This window comes from Cucurbita pepo, unplaced genomic scaffold (assembly GCF_002806865.2).
Source record: "Cucurbita pepo subsp. pepo cultivar mu-cu-16 unplaced genomic scaffold, ASM280686v2 Cp4.1_scaffold004038, whole genome shotgun sequence".
Taxonomy (NCBI): domain Eukaryota; kingdom Viridiplantae; phylum Streptophyta; class Magnoliopsida; order Cucurbitales; family Cucurbitaceae; genus Cucurbita; species Cucurbita pepo.
The window spans coordinates 1-903 of record NW_019650032.1 but is presented as its reverse complement, the minus strand read 5'-3'; the positions used below and the strand labels follow the sequence as shown (position 1 = coordinate 903).

General features: G+C 44.3%; 1 protein-coding gene across 1 annotated transcript; it reads right to left on the bottom strand.

Moving 5' to 3' along the window:
* Positions 1–895, bottom strand: LOC111787009 (WUSCHEL-related homeobox 4-like). The gene is made up of 3 exons (XM_023667185.1): positions 712–895; positions 332–637; positions 1–143 (listed from the first exon to the last, which is right to left on the bottom strand). The coding sequence occupies exons 1-3, from the start codon at positions 892–894 to the stop codon at positions 36–38; spliced, it is 597 nt and encodes a 198-aa protein (XP_023522953.1). The 5' UTR covers position 895; the 3' UTR covers positions 1–35.
* Between the last annotated feature and the right edge of the window lie 8 nt (positions 896–903).

Genomic DNA, 903 nt, shown 5'->3' with positions numbered 1-903 from the left:
TAAAAAAAAAAAAAAAAAAAAAAGCTGCATGTTCATCATCTGCCTTCTGGGTGCAAAGGGAATAACTCCAGAGTTCTATCTTCAACCAAACATTCAAACCCCCAGTTCATGCACTTCCTCTTGTACGGACTATCTTCCCCTCCCTGCAAAACCCCTCGAACATACGGTTAAATATGTCGAGAATTAGAAGTAGTCTCATATGGGCTAATTACGAGCAAGATGTAAAGAATACTATCAATAAGTGGACAATATCATACCATTCTGGACGGTCGAGATTACTAACAAAATATACCATAACTCATTACAAAACTATGGTAAACGACGATCCTACCGATGGGTCGAAGGGGATGGCCGTGACGATGGTTGTCGTGGTCGGAGGAGTTATGGGGGAGGAGTGAGCAAGACCAAGAGTATTGCGCTTCTGCTTCTGTCGTTCTCTAGCTTTATGATTCTGAAACCAATAGAACACATTCTTTCCTTCAATCTTCCCGTACTTCCCAAGCTGTGCAGTAATTTGTTCAATTTGTTGAGCATTGGGAGTCCTCATTCCTCTCCTATAAAGCATCTCCAATATCGCTATCTGTTCTTGCGTCGGGTTCCACCGTGTGCCTCCCGGTTGCATTTCCACAACTCCTGTCTACACAAACCAACACGAGTCATTAATAATTTTCATCGAAAAGAAAACGCAAGAGATTAGTAGATGTTAATTACCCGAGGGGAAGACGGGTCTTTCTTAGTATCAGGTTTGATGAAGGTCTTGAGGTCGAAAGCGGTGAGCGTTGATGTGGCGGAGGTGGGCGGAGGAGGACGTAAGCGCTTCGTGCAAGCAAGGGAGAGAGAGGGTTCATCCCAAGAACAAGGGGAGAAGTGATGAAGCTTCATGGTTAATCCCATGGGAGAAGA